Source organism: Panthera tigris, chromosome B4 (assembly GCF_018350195.1).
Source record: "Panthera tigris isolate Pti1 chromosome B4, P.tigris_Pti1_mat1.1, whole genome shotgun sequence".
Classification (NCBI taxonomy): domain Eukaryota; kingdom Metazoa; phylum Chordata; class Mammalia; order Carnivora; family Felidae; genus Panthera; species Panthera tigris.
In genome coordinates this window covers 59,256,351-59,273,420 of record NC_056666.1, presented here as the reverse complement: position 1 = coordinate 59,273,420, position 17,070 = coordinate 59,256,351, and the positions used below count along the sequence as shown (strand labels likewise).

At 38.8% G+C, this 17,070-nt stretch overlaps 1 protein-coding gene across 2 annotated transcripts in view; it reads left to right on the top strand.

Annotated features, from left to right (window-relative positions):
- The window catches only part of ITPR2 (inositol 1,4,5-trisphosphate receptor type 2), a 487,005-nt gene that overhangs the window by 133,386 nt on the left and 336,549 nt on the right, over nucleotides 1–17,070 (top strand). For both annotated transcript variants that reach the window (XM_042991994.1, XM_042991993.1), the window contains exons 11-14: nucleotides 2,771–2,922; nucleotides 5,988–6,087; nucleotides 7,068–7,228; nucleotides 15,921–16,062. In XM_042991994.1, coding sequence (XP_042847928.1) covers nucleotides 2,771–2,922; nucleotides 5,988–6,087; nucleotides 7,068–7,228; nucleotides 15,921–16,062 — 555 coding nt within the window. The remainder of the gene's footprint in view (nucleotides 1–2,770; nucleotides 2,923–5,987; nucleotides 6,088–7,067; nucleotides 7,229–15,920; nucleotides 16,063–17,070) is intronic.

The following is a 17,070-nucleotide window of genomic DNA, read 5'->3' as shown; positions in this document are numbered from 1 at the left end:
CAAAGCAGCACACCTGTCTCCCTTGGATAAATACCTAGTAGTGCAATTGCTGGGTTGTAGGATAGTTCTATTTTTAATTTTTTGAGGAGTCTCCGTTCTTTTCCAGAGTGGCTGCACCAGTTTGCATTCCCACCAACAATGCCAAAGAGATCCTCTTTCTCCACATCCTCGCCAACATCTGTTGTTGCCTGAGTTGTTAATTTTAGCTATTCTGACAAGTGTGAGGTGGTATCTCATTGTGGTTTTGATTTGTATTTCCCTGATGGTGAGTGATGTTGAGCATTTTTTCATGTGTTGGTTGGCCATCTGGATGTCTTCTTTGGAGAAGGGTCTATTCATGTCTTTTGCCCATTTCGTCACTGGATTATTTGTTTTTCAGGTGTTGAGTTTGGTATGTTCTTTATAGATTTTTGATACCAACCCTTTATCTGAAAAGTCATTTGCACATATCTTCTCCAATACTGTTGGTTGCCTTTTAGTTTTGCTGATTGTTTTCTTCGCTGTAGACTTTTGCTCCATTTTTAATTGGGTTGTCTTTTTTTTAAATTTAATGTTTATTTGTTTATTTTGAGAGAGAGAGAGAGAGCGAGAGAGCAAGCGAGCCAGGAGGGGCAGACAGAGAGGGAGGGAGAATCCCAAGCAGACTCTGTGCTGTAAGTACAGAGCCCTACATGGAGCTCGAACCCACAGACTGTGAGATCATGACCTGAGCTGAAATCAAGAGTTGGACTCTTAACCAGGCACCCCTAATTGGGTTGTCTTGAGTTGTAACTGTTCTTTATGTTCTTTATATATTCTAGGTATAATCCCCTTATCAGCTATATGACTTACAAATATTTTCTCTCATCCTGCTTTTTTCTTTTTTAAACAGACACTATTTTTAAGAGCAGTTTTAGGTTCATGGCAAAATTCAGTGGAAAGTACACTTTCCCATATGCTCTCTGCCACCACACAATCACAGCCTCCCCCACTATCAACATTTGGCACCTGAGTGGTACATTTGTTACACTGCTCAACATACTTTAATGTATTATTATCACCCTGAGTCCATAGTTTACATTGGGTTCACTCTTGGCCTTGTACATTCTATGAGTTTTGATAAAAGGAGCCACCATTTGACATGTATCCACTACACATACATGTATCCACATCCATCAGACAGGATAGTTTCACTGCCCTAAAACTCCTATGTGCTCTGCCTTTTCATTCCTTTCTCCCCGCTACTGTCTGGCAGCTATTGGTCTTTTTATTGTTTCCATAGTTTTGCCTTTTTTGGAATGTCATGCAGTTGGAATCATACAGTAGGTAGCCTTTTCAGTTTGGCTTCTTTGCTTGGCAATATACATTTAAGGCTGCGTCATGTCTTTGTGGCTTGATAGCTCATTTCTTTTTAGCACTGAATAATATCCCACTGTTTGGATGTCCCATAGTTTGTTTATCCATTTGCCTACTTATAATGTACAGGAAGTTTTAAGTATGCTTTTTCCTGATCAATAAACATAGTTTGTGCTTACTGAGTAGAAGCAACTATTATGGGGGGGTCAAACTATCTGGGGAGAGTTTGCCAGACCCCTGCCTTCATTCAGCTCTGAATTGTGGTCTCTGTGGAAGACATATAAGTCAAAGATGACAGGAGCTACCAGGTGCTTCTGGGCTATGTGGGATTTAACAGCTCACAGCCCTGCTCCTGCTTAGGAACCCTGGTGATTCCTCTGCCCGTTCACATTCAGTGGTGCTACCGATTTGCACACCATTTACAGAAGACATCAGAATGAAACCACAAGGGAAATAATATTCACAATCTTGGGATGGAACTTCGAGTGAATGTTTTGGAATGATCAGCTGTAATATCTCATTGTCATAGTGGCCATTAAATAACCGCGTGTCATTGGGCATGGCCTGCTTTCATTTGCCTTTGGAACACCACTTCTCTTGTCCACTTTTGTTCAACTTCCTGTGACAGTACAGTGATACTCTTTCTCTTCTCTCATTTTTGAATTTTGTTTCTTTTGATAAATATGTATACTTATAGGATGCGTGTAATTACCAAGCTTCTATTACATTTGCTCTATCACATTTTGGTTTCTTGTGCCTCATCATAGTCTTCCACAGGGATTGAAACTTGGTTTAAGTAGAAATATGTAATTACCATTCTTGTGTGGCCACTTGCTTAAGAGAGGGTGTACTAGAAATGTTGACTGAGTTTCACATCATTGTGAAGACTTCTTTTGTGAAGATCCCACTTTATTTCACTTGATATGCCATGATAGTATGTTTGCAGATTTAATGGAACAAGTTGATGAACTGAATGGGAATATTGCTGTTGATTCCTTTTCTCTTCAGGATAATGTCCCAGTTATGTTTTGGAAATTAGTCAGGAACTTTGAAACACTACCATGTTGACTCTTTAGTTTTTGAAATCTGGATGATTCAACATACTATGTCTTGTCTGTTCGCCTTAAATGTGGAATGGTTAAAACTACTCTGTAACTAGGTTTAAGACAAGGTAAGGGAGCAGAACTCTTATGACTGTTAGTGCGTTGGTTATTTGCCCAGATCAGGCCTTCTCTCATGAATGTGTGACTTATCACTTGGTAATAATTACCTCTAAGATTATGAGGCTTCACTTGCCCTTTTTGGATGATGTAAAACAGACATCTCTATAATCCAAAGAAGAGACGCTGTTCACATTTAAATCCCACCTTCTGATTCATTGAAGAGTTTAGGAAGAAACCTGACAAAAGTAGGTAACTTTGTGCCTCTTCAACAGAGAGATGGAGATCTTCCAACTTCAAAGAAGAAACGCCAGGCAGGGGAAAAGATCATGTACACTTTAGTCTCAGTACCCCATGGAAACGATATTGCATCCCTCTTTGAACTGGATGCCACAACTCTTCAGAGAGCTGACTGCCTGGTCCCAAGGTAAAAACAATTATATGTGTACGGCTAAATAATAACATTTCTTTGAGTGATTGTAGTGGGAGGTAAGGAATGAAAATACAACGTTAATGGAACTTTTGTGATATCCGTGGAGTAAGCATAAGTGAACTAGTGTGTAAAAACCATGCTTCTCTTGTGAGAAGATTAACATAGTTTGTTTTATTCTCATAAATAATTAAAATGTGCAGGACCGAAGAAACTGTGAAAAATTCATGACGATTATTTATTCTTATTACTGGTATGGCCTTTGCTTTCTAACATGAAAAATAATCTAGGGGAATTTCTATTAATCCTTATATCATTTATTTCTATTATGTCAAATTTCATATTTCATTCATTCATCCATTCATTCATTCATCCATGTGTTCATTTCTTTAGTCATTCAGTCAACAAACCTTTACTGAACTTAACAGACATTGCCCTTGACACTGGGAAGTGAACAGTGAACAAACTGGTTCTATACTTAATTTCAAATGAGGAATAGAGACAATAGAAAAATAAACATAAAATACCGGAGCAGGTAATAAGACTGCTTTGAAAAAAAACTGCAGAGTTGTATTAGGTATTAGTGTTCAGAAATGGCCTCTCTAATTTAGGACATTTGGGACCTAAGTGCGAGAGGGATGGGGAAGTGGAATTGGTAATGAGGTAGCCAGAACATAAGGTAAGAGAATGTCTTACCTTCTTTTTTTTAAGTATTCTTTTTTTAAATGTTTATTCATATTTTGAGAGAAAGAGAGAGAGAGAGAGAGAGAGAGAGAGAGAGAGAGAGAAAGAACACAAGCAAGGGAGGAGCAGAGAGGGAGGGAGACACAGATATCAAAGCAGGCTCCAGGCTCTGAGCTGTCAGCACAGAGCCAGATGCGGGGCTTGAACCCACAGACTGTGAGATCATGACCTGAGTTGAAGTAGGACACTTAACCAGTTCAGCTATCCAGGAGCCCCTGTGCTATTTTACAGTTTTAAAAATCAGTCTCTATTGCACCTGCCTTTATGAATGAACAAAGTCATGATGCTGATTGAGCCTCTCTCTTTCCTGGAGCCCCTTGGCATTTTATTTGGGTCTTATTGGTCTTAATGCTTTTTGCCTCCTGTTGTAGGATTTATTTATGTCTTATATTTCCTACTTAACTCTCAGCAGCTTGGAGGCAGAGAACTTATCACAATGCTTTTGTTTTAGCAGGTATTTTATACATATTTGTTAAAGAAATGATAATAATAAAAGGTCACTAAGATGATAATGTTTGAGTTGGATCAAGTTCTAGCTGTCCTTTCTCAGTATTCCCTCACAGTTCGTACACAGTTGGTTCTGTTTTTTTTCCCGGTACACTGAAATAGCAAATACCGAGCCATTGCTCCTAGAAGACATGAAGGATTAGGTTCCTATGAGCCTCTGGTCACAATATTTTCATCAGTCAATAACACGTAATCTTGTGCTGTGTGTATTTTTGTTTAAAGACACCTTATTTTTTTTTTTTTATCTATTGTTGAATCATTAACGTTAAACTAACAGTCATCAGCACCGTATCATGCCTGAATGAAGCTTATCTAACATAAGTATTTTCTCCATAAGGCACATCACAGTCTTGTCCTTAGGAACACTGGACAGCACTGCAGCACTATGCCTGAGGCTGTTTTAAACAGCAGACTCATCAACAAAAAGCACAGAAATCTGGAAAAACATGGGACTGGATAGATCATGAAAAGGATGCTTATTTATAGTCGGAGCAGAAACGAGATGGCAGAATGTTGCCTTGTTCAGCCTCACTGGAAATGTGCACAGTGGGGACTCAAATTTTTTGCCATTCTGTTCATGTCCAAGAATGATTGCAAAAGTGCCCTGACTATTGGTTTTGGGGTTACAAATACATTTTAGGGAATAGCTGAATTCATAAGTGCAGAATCCATAAATAATGAAGATTGGCTGTATATACTTTTTTTTTCTTCCTAAGGCCACTACTGTATTTTTTCAATTATTATTTTTAAATATAATTTATAGTCAAATTGGTTTCCATACAACACCCAGTGCTAATCCCAAGTGCCCTCCTCCATGCCCATCACCCACTTTTCCCTCTCCCCCAACCCTCATCAACCCTCAGTTTGTTCTCAGTCCTTAAGAATCTCTTATGGTTTGCCTTCCTCCCTCTCTAACTTTTTTTTCCCTTTCCTTCCCCTCCCCCATGGTCTTCTGTTAAGTTTCCCAAGATCCACATATGAGTGAAAACATATGGTATCTGTCTTTCTCTGTATGATTTATTTCACTCAGCATAATACCCTCTGGTTCCATCCATGTTGCTATAAATGGCAACATTTCATTCTTTCTCATTACCAAGTAGTATTCCATTGTACATATAAACCACAACTTTTTTTTTTTTACTTTTTTCATATTTATTTTCAAAAGTAAACATGTTGTTAGAGATGCGATGGAAGAGGCATGGGGATACAGAAGGGCACTAACATGCTGGTGTTTTCCCTTTTGCAAGCTAACAACTGACCCACCCTAACAGAAAAGATGAAGGTTAAAAGAAGAAATCTACTTGTCAACTTTGACCAAGTTCTACAAGAACAGTTGCCCCCAAAATCATAATGAGAGTCTCTCACTGAAAGAATACTTTTGCACGCAAATGATTATGCTACAGAAACTACGATCAGACAGCTGTGTTAACTGACATGGCCACTCAGTCAGTGGTTCTCAAATCAGCATTGCCTGGAGAGGCAGCTAAAATATTCATTGTTGGCCCTACGTTTGGAGTTTCTGATTCAGTGAACTGGGATGAAAGCCTCAGAATTTGTATTTCTAACAAGTGCCCAGGTGATGCTGTTACCACTGGTCCAGTGACCACACTTTGAGAACCACTGGTCTAGGTAATAATACCACACGTTTTGAAGTAGTCTTTGGTTTAGAACTTTTTCCTTAAACCAGACTGACCTATACTTGAGTCAACTAGTCTTTAATATATTCATATCATGTATGAAACTGTTAAATATGTTAATATATAAGTGTGCTAATTTTTAATCATCTGTTTTTTGTATTATTTTGCTTTTAGGAACTCATACGTTCGGTTAAGGCATTTATGTACCAACACGTGGGTAACAAGTACCAGTATCCCCATAGACACAGATGAAGAGAGGCCTGTTATGTTAAAGGTAAATGTTTTTGAGAATTGTTTGATGCTTTTGAAGTTTATTTATTTTGAGAGAGACAGAGACAATGTGAGCAGGGGAGGGGCAGAGAGAGAGAGAGAGAGAGAGGAGAGAGAGAGAGAGAGAGAATCCCAAGGAGGCTCCGTGCTGCCAGCCCAGAGCCCAATGCGGGGCTGGAACCCACAAAGCCGTGAGATCGTGACCTGAGCTGAAGCCAACAGTTGGGTGCTTACCCAACTGAGTCACCCAGGCACCCTATGAGAACTGTTTAATTTTTAGACAAATGTTGTATGATTAGGATCAGGGGTGATTGACATGTCCCTTACAATGTGTCCTTACCAATATTAGAGATTATTACAAGCCATTTCCTCAAGTATTCATTTTGCCAGTTGCTTAGGTAGCTGAACTAAGTGGCTTGGCTGCAGTGGGGCTGTGATTCAGGAGGATGCTAGCACAGATACCAAAAGCGTGGGAGCAGCATGTAGAAAGGGGAGAAGATTCCAGGAGTACATTCTCTCTATTCTGTTGACACTGAAGCAAAGGACAAGTGTGCAAGGATGTGTTTCTAGTGGGCTTTGGGAACAAGGCAGGAATGGGCATGGAAAATCTGTGTGTCCCTTCAGTCTTTCATAGTGGATGATGCAAGTGGGAATTATTGTATTTGGATGATCTATTCCTGTCTTGTACTTCTTTTTTTTAAGTATTTATTTATTTGTTTTAGAGAGGGGGGTGAGAGTGGAAGAGGGAGAGGGAGAGAGTATCCCAGGCAGGCTCCACGCTCAGCATGGAGCCCCATGCAGGGCTCTATCTCATGACCTTGAGGTCATGACCTGAGAGGAAATCAGGAGTCAGACGCTTAACCGACTGAGCTACCCAGACGCCCCTGTCTTATATTTCTTAAACAATATTAAGATGTGTTAGTACCAGAAAAATATTGCAGATTTTAAAAAACAACTAATCTTAGTGTAAAAAACACATTGCAGATTGGAACCTGCCAAACAAAAGAAGATAAAGAAGCATTTGCCATTGTGTCTGTCCCGCTGTCTGAGGTCCGAGACTTAGACTTTGCCAATGATGCAAATAAAGTGCTGGCGACCACAGTTAAAAAGCTGGAAAATGGTACAATAACTCAGAATGAAAGGAGGTTAGTAATTTTGTTAAATGGCTCTTAAGTCATCAAGAGTCAGTTATCAACTCTTGTGGTAAGCCTCAAGTGAATGAATGGCTCTAAGGGGATATTTAGAATGGTCTCCCTAGCGGCACACCTGCTTCTGAATGAGTGGATCATGGTGAGCGAATGAAAATGGGGACTTTAAAATCTGGTTGAATATTCACTTTTTTCCATTTTAGCTGGGCTTGGAGGTATTTATTTATTGAAAAAAAATTTTTTAACGTTTATTTATTTTTGAGACAGAGATAGAGCATGAACGGGGGAGGGTCAGAGAGAGAGGGAGACACAGAATCCGAAACAGGCTCCAGGCTCTGAGCTGTCAGCACAGAGCCCAACGCGGGGCTTGAACTCATGGACTGTGAGATCATGACCTGAGCTAAAGTCGGATGCTCAACCGACTGAGCCACCCAGGCGCCCTGCTTGGAGTTGTTTTTTTGCTTGCTGATCTTTCCTTTTAAATGTTTCATAAAAAACTTGTAATACTTTTGTTGGGCTTCATTTAATATTTGGATTTAAGAGTTCTAAAAGTCCTAAAAGAAGTTTTATATTTTTCTATCTTATTTATGCAAGACACGTTCGTCTGTTCAGGTACCATGAAATAAATATGCCAGGACATAATCTGCAGGGTGCAGCACTCTGCCCTTACAACTCCCGCAGAGAAACTGGATCCTCGATTCTTCAGCTCTGGTTCTGGAAATGGTTGAGAAAGAGAATGATCCTGATAGCTCTCAATGATATCATTCCTATTTTGTGTTGGTACTGTAAACATATTTTATGTACTCCTTCAAACAGTCCTGAGATGGACATTATTCTCATTTTATGTAAGTGGGGGATTCGATCATGTGTGGTTTTGTTTTTGAATTTTTTAAAATGTTTTATTTATTTCTGTGAGATAGAGGGAGAGTGGGGGAGGGACATGGGGGGTGGGCAGAAGATCCAAAGTAGGCTCTGCACTGAGAGCAGCAAGCCTGATGTGGGGCTGGAAGTCACGAACTCTGGGATCATGACCTGAGCTGAAGTTGGAGGTTCAACCGACTGAACCACCCAAATGCCCCCAGTCGTGTGCGTTTTTCAAGTCTCTGTGTTTTCAGTGCTCCAGAACACAAGCCTTTTTTATATATCCCCCACCTTGATGATCTGCTGCATACCTTTACATTTGAACAAGAGAAAGCTTTTTACCAATTTCGCAGGCATTCATATGGAGCTCTCAGGACTGGGATGACCAGGACTGACCAGGGATGAGGGATCGTGCATTTTTATTGTTCCTGCTTCTTTCCCCACTGTTTTACAGTGAGAAACATCAGAGCAAAGAGAAATATGCTTGAGAAATATGAAGTTGCAATTATTGATCTTGATTTAGTAATTTTAGAAAAGTCATCTCCTATCACAATTCACTCAAAGCTGCCTGTCAATACAATGGAACTTCTTGGCATAGTTGAGTGTTTTTATATTATTTTCTCTGTTTTAGAATTCAATATAAAATTCTATCTGAAAATACCCTCACAACTCTGACTTTTTTTCTCTCTGGAGAATGAAGTTATTATTAGATCTTCTCTTACTCAAAACCAGAAAGAATGATACAAGGTCAAAGGGGAGGTGTTAGAATATTGCAGATCTAGCTCAAAATGCCTGTGTTGTTTGAATTCTCTCTCATGGCTTCCCCTTTACTTGCCCCAGGAATGGGCTCTGGAGGCACAAGCTCCTGTGTTATGCCCCAGGATCCTCAATCTCCGATAGTTTTCAGTGGAGTTTCTGATCTTATTGTGCATAGTTGCACCAACAAAATAGAGAGTCTTGGGGACATGGTGGGGGTGGGAGAGGAGGGAAAGTGGAGGCGGGGTTAACTGCTTTTCAGTTAGTGACGCATGTAATCGTAAACCAGAATTTCTGCACCATGTGTTAGTTTTGAGGGTACAGAAAAAGATGTGGGGTTCCTCAGCAGCATTTACAGTTTGGAGATGTAATTAATTCATGTTTATTGAGCTCCTGGTATATGCCTGGCCCTGGGCCAGGCAGCATGCACATGCACTGATAATGTGGTAGTGAACAGCACAGACTACGGCCGCGTCTTCACTCTGTTTACTGGTTTGAGGTTGGTTCCGAGTCCCCAGGATGGAAGCTCAGTATCTAGAATAGTGGTCATCCCACATGGGATCACCGGATCAGATATCCTTGGGTTTTTGTTTGTTTCTTTGTTTCAGATCAGATACCTTTGTCATTCAAAGTTAACATCTTCCTTAGCAACATCATTTTTCCTTAACTTTTACTTGCCTGATAGTAAAGTCGCCACACTGGCTGCCTTTTGGTTAGTGTTTCTCTGGTGCTTCTTTTTGAGTATCAATTTATTTCAGATTTCCTGGTCATTTTGTTTTAGTGATGTGTCTTGTGAGCGGCAGAGAGCTAGATTTTATTTTATTTTATTTTATTTTATTTTATTTTATTTTATTTTATTTTATTTTATTTTATTTATTTTTTTGAGAGCTAGATTTTAAAAATCTAATCTGATCTCTTTCTTTTCTCCCTCTACTTGTGCAGTTTGTTCTCTCAGTCCTCAGATCACTTTCTTGGCTGCTCAGAATGATTTGGTATTTATCTAGCTATGTTCGAGGCATGAGACAAGCATAGGGTCCCCCTACTACTCCACCGTCTTAACTCCTCACCTAATCTGATCCCTTTTGTCTGGAGCCTTCATCTTCCGGTATTTCGCCAAAAAGACCAACACAAAGGGAAAGAGTTGAGGCACGGCTGTGTGCTCTCAGGTCTCTTAGAAACCTGGAGTGCTTCCTTCAGCCACATATATGAGAATCGGCAAGAAAGATGATAGTGTAGACATCAGGGGAATTGGCTCTGTTTAAAAAGGAACACCCCACAGATGTTACCATGGCAAAACTGGAAGAGTCTACAGTGTTACCCAGCATGCTGTTGACGTTGTTGTAAACAAACAAGTTAAGGACAAGATTCTTGCCAAGAGAATTAATGTACCTATTGAGCATATGAAGCACTCAAAGAGCAGAGATAGTTTCCTGAAGGGTGTGAAGGAAAATGATCAGACTAAGAAGGAAGAGGAAGAGATAGATACTTGGGTTCAACTGAAGCACATGCTGCTCCACCCAGAGAAGACACGCTTTGCGAGAAGCAATGGGGAAGAGTCTGCGCTGATGGAACCCATTCCCTGTGAATCTGTGGCATGATATGTGTAAAAAAAAAAAAAAAGAAAAGAAAAGACCTCAAGACTGCAAAAATAATTACAAAAATGGAATCTGATCATCTTTCAATTATTTCACATTTAATAAATTTTTGGGTTTATTCTTTTTTTTCTTGACGTAGCTTTTTTTTGTCTGTTCCCTCTCTTGCTTCTTTCTGTTAGGTTGATAAAGCTGGTAAATTCTCCTCATTTTTTCTTTTCCTCTACTGGTTTAGAAGCTTTAGGTCCTATTGCTGTTCTCTAGCAATTGCATTATGACTATTCTTGCCATACATTTTAGCTGCATATTCTTTCTTATAAAATTTGAAGTTATTAAACCTTTCTTCTTCTCATGGGAGTAAAGTACCTCAGAATGGTTTAATTATGCACTGATATTCTCCTTCTCATCTTTCTTGGAATATTTGTCTAGAATCATAGTTCTGTGTTCATCCTTTTCATTAAAATTTTTTTTTCTAATAGTTGATATCTACAAAGGAGTAAATGTGTCATATAAATTATGATGTACCCCCTTTTTTATTAAAAGTTTTAATTCCTAAAAATTATTTTTACTGTGAATTGTATTTCTTGTTATCTTTTACTTCTTCAGCTCGCTTTTATTTCTTGCTTCTCATGTCTTCTCTCTGGGCTCACTTTTCTTTTTGCTGAAATTTATTCTTTAAAACATTTGGTTAGGGTCTTTGGGTTATAAATCTCAGTTTTTAAATATATGAAAAAATCTTTGTTTTACTTCCACTCTTACGTGCTACTTTATGTGTTAGAATTTTAGCTCGGCAGTTATTTTCCTTTAGTAAAGTTATAAGGTAATGATTTTCTGACATATTTTGTTGCCATTAAGAAGTTTTTTGCTGATAGAATTGTTACCTTATTGGCCATTTTTCCTTTACTTTTTGGTAATTTTCTAAACTTTTTCTTTGTCTCTGATGTCCTGAAGTTTTACTATGATGTGTTTACAAGGAAATTGAAAAAAAATTAATGTTTCTTTATTTTTGAGAGAGAGGGAGAGAGAGACAGAGGGAGGCAGAGAGAGACAGAGAGAGAGAGAGAGCAACAGAGAAAGAAAGAAAGGCAGAGAGAGGGAGACACAGTCTTCAAAGCAGGCTGTAGGCTCTGAGCTGTCAGCAGAGAGCCCGACATGGCACTCACACTCATGAACCGTGAGATCATGACCTGAGCCAAAGTCAGACCCTTCACCAACTGAGCCACCCAGGTGCTCCTACAAGGAAATTTTTTAACACACTTTTAAAACTTGAGGTGGAGTTGGTGTACAACATTATATTAGTTTTGGGTTTACAACCTAACTATTTGATATTTGTGTTTATTGTGAAATCGTCACCACGATAAGTCTAGTTAACATCTGTCACCATACAGAGTCACAACATTTTTTTTCTTGTATTGAGAACTTTAAGGATTTACTCTCGCAGCAACTTTCAAATACAGTATTATTAACTGTCACCACTATGCTGTACGTTACACACCCAGGGCTTATTTGTTTTATAACTGAAAGTCTGTACCTTTTGACTTCCTTCACCCATCTCACCCACCCACTACCCTTCACCTCTGGCCACGACCAATCTGTTCTCTGTGTCTGTGAATTTATGTTTAATTATTATTATTATTTTTTTACACAAGGAAGTTTTATTTTTGTTTTTCCCACCTGATATTTAAGGTATGCTTTTAGTCTGTATACTTAGATCTTTCTTTAATTCTGAAAAGTTTTCTGGTATTTTCTTTCAGATGTTACTTCTTTACCTTTTCCCTCTCTTGTCTCTTTTGGAACTCCTATTAAATGCATGTTGGATCCTCTTAATTCATCCTCTTTATCTTTTCACTTTCCTTTTATCATTTGCCTTTTTATATCTCTCTGTGCTGCTTTCTGCATTGATTTTTTATATTGTCTTATAAATCAATAATTTTTCTTTGTGTATAGAATAGTTTACCTTTGTGAATTAGATTTTTGTTGAAATGATTATAATTTTTTTCTTGAGAGACAGAGAGAGACAGAGCACATGGGGGGAAGGGCAGAGAGAGAGGGAGACACAGAATCTGAAGCAGGCTCCAGGCTCCCAGCTATCAGCATAGAGCCTGACGTGGGGCTCAAACTCACAGACCGCAAGATCATGACCTGAGCCGAAGTCAGATGCACAACCGACTGAGCCACCCAGGCGCCCCATCTTTCTTTATCTCTTTGGTGATTGAAAAGACTTATTTAAAAGTTATTTTGAAATTGTTCTGTTACCTGCATTTTGTTGGTAATGAATCGACCTCTTGATTTTTTACATGTGATGGGACTGGCCTTCTTTATGTCCATTTTCCTCACGTGCTTTGGAATTTGAATATGCAGGCTCTTCTTAAGTGGCTGTTTTTTGCTTTTCCTTTCTCTACTTTTGCTGATCTCCTCTGTCAGTCTTATGGTTGAGAACAGAGTTCCCCGTCCTATGGTAATTTGAGGCTTCAGCTGTTGACCTCACAGGTGGCTAGGTCCAGTCTTTCTGTGAGTTTCCTACTGCACAGCCAGAGCTGAAAAGGGGCCACCCAAGTTTTAAGGTTCTCTTCAGAGGTGGAAAATTCCTACTTTAATACCTGCTTTCAGATCTTGAACTTAGTTTCCTGCTCTGTGCTTCCAGTCCCAGTTATCTTGCAGGGATTGAGCATTATCCTTGCTTATCGCTGTGTTTCTCTTAGTTTGTTCCTAATCCACAAAATGTTTTGTTTTTTTAGGTATGTCTTTTAAAAACTATATCTTATTTATCGTTGCTGCATATGACAAAGCCACACAGAAAGTTTTTAGTATAAGCAAATTAATAAAATGGGGTGAATTAGTAGGACCAAACCACTTCTCAGTAAAGAATTGGAGTTTGATGGGGCACCTGGGTGGCTTAGTCGGTTGAGCATCCGACTTTGGCTCAGGTCATTATCTCACGGCTCGTGAAGTCGAGCCCTGTGTCGGGCTCTGTGCTGACAGCTCAGAGCCTGGAGCCTGCTTTGGATTCTGTGTCTCCATCTCTCTTGGCCCCTCCCCCACTCATGCTCTATCTCTGTCTCTCTCTCTCAAAAATAAGTAAACATTCAAAAAAATTAAAAAAAAAAGAATTGGAGTTTGATCTAACCTGAGAAAACCCAATTGCTTACCACAGATGGGGTGCTGGAGGTGAAAAGGGAGAAAAAGAGTTTCAACAGTTTTGAGGTCAGAAGAGAAGACTGGTTTTCTTGCCTTCCATTGCCCCATCATCAGAGGAGTCACGCTGTGCAAGCAGGGTTAATGTATAATGATTTTCAATTAAGACTTAATTGTCTTCATCATCTTTCCATTAATTGTCACCAATTCAGGCCACCTGGAAGACTTTAAAACAGAATGATTTGTAGTTGTCCCAAACTTGTGCTTTCTTAGATATCTAAACATCTGAATACACTTAATCTGAAACAGAGGAGGAAAAGAATATTAATAATTTGAAAAAGAAAATACATATATTTATGCTTTTCAAAAGAAATTAACACCACATTTCTTTTTTTTTTTTTTTTTAATATATGAAATTTACTGTCAAATTGGTTTCCATACAACACCCAGTGCTCATCCCAAAAGGTGCCCTCCTCAATACCCATCACCCACCCTGCCCTCCCTCCCACCCCCCATCAACCTTCAGTTCTCAGTTTTTAACAGTCTCTAATGCTTTGGCTCTCTCCCACTCTAACCTCTTTTTTTTTTTTTTTTTTTTTTTCCTTCCCCTCCCCCATGGGTTTCTGTTATGTTTCTCAGGATCCACATAAGAGTGAAACCATATGGTATCTGTCTTTCTCTGTATGGCTTATTTCACTTAGCATCACACTCTCCAGTTCCATCCATGTTGCTACAAAAGGCCATATTTCATTTTTTCTCATTGCCACGTAGTATTCCATTGTGTATATAAACCACAATTTCTTTATCCATTCATCAGTTGATGGACATTTAGGCTCTTTCCATAATTTGGCTATTGTTGAGAGTGCCGCTATAAACATTGGGGTACAGGTGCCCCTATGCATCAGTACTCCTGTATCCCTTGGATAAATTCCTAGCAGTGCTATTGCTGGGTCATAGGGTAGGTCTATTTTTAATTTTCTGAGGAACCTCCATACTGTTTTCCAGAGCGGCTGCACCAATTTGCATTCCCACCAACAGTGCAAGAGGGTTCCTGTTTCTCCACATCCTCTCCAGCATCTATAGTCTCCTGATTTCTTCATTTTGGCCACTCTGATTGGCGTGAGGTGGTATCTGAGTGTGGTTTTGATTTAACACCACATTTCAATGCACATGAATCATATCTTACATTTCTCTGATTGTCCTCAGAGCTTATGTGAGTGAATCTTATCAGGCACATTTTAAAAAAGAAACAGTTTGGGTTCAAATTTAACATAGGTACACCAAGAAAGCATAGAATCCCTGAAATTTTGGAGTGGAATTTATGATTTAGGAAGTATGCTGAAATTTGCCTGTAGGTGGCTAAATTCTGGATTCTGGGTATGTTCATTTGACTCTATGAAAGTACATTCTCTTTCAGGAGGTAAATCTGGAGATAGGATCAAAATGCTTCTTAACTAAATACATTCTATACTTTTTTGGAATTGTTGATCTCTTATACTATAGTTTTCTTATTGATGTGATCATGATTGGGCATGCTAATAATAGTGAATGAATATGCTCATGTGTATGGATAATATATATGTGTATATATTTGCTGGACAAAATTTTTCAAAAATTAAAACAAATTTAAAAATTCATGTAGAAAATGACGAAGAACGGGGAGAGGAAGGAGGAAGAAGAAAGCTAAGGGAGGAAGGGTTTTTAAAACATATTAGGTTCTGAATGCCACTGAAGTTCAAGTAATAGTTAAAATAATAACCAAAATGTAGAGTTAAAGGTGCACGTTAATATATGATTTTAGAGTGCCGTGATTTTTATAGATCAGGTAATAGTTTCAGAACAGTTTAAAACATCTGATTGCTTGCTCTGACTCTGTTCATACATCATTTAAGTGTTTCCTATTCTGTTCATTGGAAATGCAGAAGTATGGTGAAGATTGGAAATGTAGTTTGAGTCAATAGTAGAAAAAGGATTTGAATTTAGAAATTTAGAAATTGAGCCGTTCTCCCTTAAGCAGAAATGCTCTTCTTTGCTAGTCAGTTCTAGAAAATGATCTGGTGGTGTTAGCTTATCAACTTATCTTCTGTTTGGGCTCACGTGGCTTTATGTCATAATTGTCTTTGCAAATACTTGATTAGAACTGGAAGCAGGAGTGGGGGCTGGAGGAGCTGGAGAAGGCATGCTCTTCATAAAGATTTAGGTAAATGTTAACTGAATTAGATATATTGTTGATTAAAGAATTTTTATTATAAAATGTTCTCAATGTTCCAGTGTTTCAGTCCTCAGTACTTATTAAAAAATATTTTCCAAAATTTGAGTAAAGTTTCTTTTTCACTTTATGGTAGGTTTGTAACCAAATTATTAGAAGACCTCATCTTCTTTGTGGCTGATGTACTTAATAACGGACAAGAAGTTTTGGATGTTGTTATCATTAAGCCAAACCGAGAACGTCAAAAGTTAATGAGGGAACAAAACATACTGGCACAGGTGAATGTTTTCATGTACTAAATTTGCACATTGAATTGTTTTGAATTACAGCATCAGGAAAGTCCTCGTGTTAGTTATCTATTACTGTGTGACAAATTACCCCAAGACTTTGTGGCTGAAAATAACAGATAGTAGTCTCACAGTTTCTGTGGATTAGGAATCTGGGAGTGGCTTGGGTGGGTGGTTCTTGCTCAGGGTCTTTCACAAGACCACAGTCAAGGTGCTGGCTTGGGTTGCAGTCATCTCAGGCTTGAATGGGACAGGATTTCACTTCCCAGCTCACTCACACAGGCCTCTCTGTAGACACCGACCTCTCCATAGCATCTTGCTTTCCTTAGAAATGAGGGATCCAAGAGAGAACAAGAGAGCACACCCAGATAGAAGCCACAGCCTTTTTTATAACTGAATCTGATGTGAGTCAGTAAATCCAGCCCATAGTCAAGGAGACAGGATTGCATAAGACTGTGGATTTCAGGAGGCAGGGATCACCATGGCCATCTTAGAGACATCCTTCTGCAGACCTCTCAGAAAACCTACAGTGTCAGACTATCTCCAGAAAATGTGCTGGGGTAATCTTCTAGGTAGAATCTACAGGATAACTTTGGAAATGCTATCTCCATCTACTTTCTGCTTCTGTCCCTCTCTTCCTTAAGAAAGTAGGGAAGTCTACTCATCAGCTCACAAGTGCTCTGTATAATATTCTAGTTTTTTTTTCCCCTGGCAGTCTAGATCTACTCCTATACTGTGTCCTTCTGAAATTGTTTTATAACACACCAGTAAATTAATTCACTTCCTGATAATATGCATATATGGGCATACCTACCTTTATGTGTTTCTTTCAATTCAGTTAATTGCTGTATAAAGTAATGGGCTCCTGCATTAATTGTGAACTCAAGGAAGATATTTAAAAAATTAGAAAACATGTTATTAATATACATGTTCTTGTGGAGTTGGGAAAGGAAAACAGTAGACACATTGCCAATTAATATTCTATAGCTGATTGTCTAA